General features: G+C 40.0%; 1 protein-coding gene across 1 annotated transcript; it reads right to left on the bottom strand.

Moving 5' to 3' along the window:
• Positions 1-6: 6 nt before the first annotated feature.
• On the bottom strand, positions 7-1,331 carry LOC111669983 (flavin-containing monooxygenase 3-like). Its single transcript, XM_023426505.2, has 3 exons — positions 1,219-1,331; positions 1,010-1,079; positions 7-926 (listed from the first exon to the last, which is right to left on the bottom strand). Exons 1-3 carry the CDS (start codon positions 1,260-1,262, stop codon positions 564-566), a joined length of 477 nt encoding a protein of 158 aa, XP_023282273.2. The 5' UTR covers positions 1,263-1,331; the 3' UTR covers positions 7-563.
• Positions 1,332-1,373: the final 42 nt, after the last annotated feature.

Here is a 1,373-nt window from a genome sequence, read left to right as displayed (position 1 = left end):
AAAAAAAAAGCATGAAGGATATCAGATTGTAATAACAATAAAATGAAAGAAATATATATATATAGAAGTATATCCTGCATCTTCTGGAAAAGTTCAAAATGAATATTAATTATTCCTGTTATTTTGATGGGCTAAGCAAAGAGACAATCTGCACTATTTTCTATTCTTTTGTAGTGTTATAATTACTGCCTCGCTTTGTTTCTTCTTTGTTTTACATGTCTATATCTTTTATAATTGTTATTTCATTATTTTCAATAAAATAAAAATTAAAAAAAACTTTCGTCTTAACTGTGCTGACCTTTTAAGGAGATGGAAAAAATAGAGGAAGCTATTCTAGCTTGTCAGCTGTGTTGTCTATCGTATTTGTACACCACATCAAAAGTGGGAGGCTGGCTTTCTCTCAGTACACAAGAGGAAAACACCAGAAATATAGTAGATGACTCTGTACAGTTCCCAGACCTGTGTGCCCTCTGGTTTGTTGTGTTTTAGATAATGTTGCAAATGTATTTATCATAGTAGATCTGTAAGTGTCTATTTACACATTTTATATCATGTTCTTGTGGTTAACTGTTGAACCAGGAGTCCCTCAGAAAAATCTTGCTCCTGTCCAGAATCTGAGCTGCACCCTGCAGCGCTGGAATGATCTTATCTCTAGACAGAAACACAGCCATTAACACGCTTCCTCCAAGCGTCAACAGCCAGGGGGAAAAAATGGCCGATGCCCTGGTCTCTGGTTCTGGTACCGCTCTGGTTGTGAAAGGCTGAGCAACCCGCTTCCACTGAGTAAGGATAGCGTGTCGGGCTCCCGCCCATTGACCAGGGCCAGTGAGACGATACTGATACGGAGTGCAGGGACCAAAAACGACCTTCACCCATAGCACAGGATCTCTCAGAAGTAGTATCAGGAAGTTTGGTCGAACTCCTACCTGTAATTGGAAGTCTAACATGATTGTGTCTTTTGTACATACACATGGTAACACAGTTTTATACAAAGCTGAACTGAACTGACCTGCTTGGCCATGAAATCCAGGTATGGGATGTAATCTACCTGGAGAGCAGCCTGTCGTGGGCAGGGGTAGCTGAGAAAACAAAGGAGGATTCCTTCATATGTCATTATCAACAATACACATTTTGAGTTGAACTTCAGCTTTCCACAGGAAGGACATTAATAATCTGTCTGATCCATCTAAGGGATATCAGTGTGAAGATGATTTCTACCTGTTCATGTTTCTCTTTCTCTCAGACTCAATGACTTCCAGCATTTTCTTCTTAGATGGAAGATGACTCAAACCTTCAAGGCAAACAGCACAGACTGACACATGTTGCTCATCAATCCTGTGTGTGTGTGTGTGTGTGTGTGTGTGTGTGTGTGT

Source organism: Seriola lalandi, unplaced genomic scaffold (assembly GCF_002814215.2).
Source record: "Seriola lalandi dorsalis isolate HSWRI2012SDOR001 ecotype SW California unplaced genomic scaffold, Sedor1 jcf7180002005323, whole genome shotgun sequence".
In the NCBI taxonomy this organism is placed as follows: Eukaryota; Metazoa; Chordata; class Actinopteri; order Carangiformes; family Carangidae; genus Seriola; species Seriola lalandi.
The sequence above is the reverse complement of the archived record's forward strand: the minus strand, read 5'-3'. Positions and strand labels throughout refer to the sequence as shown.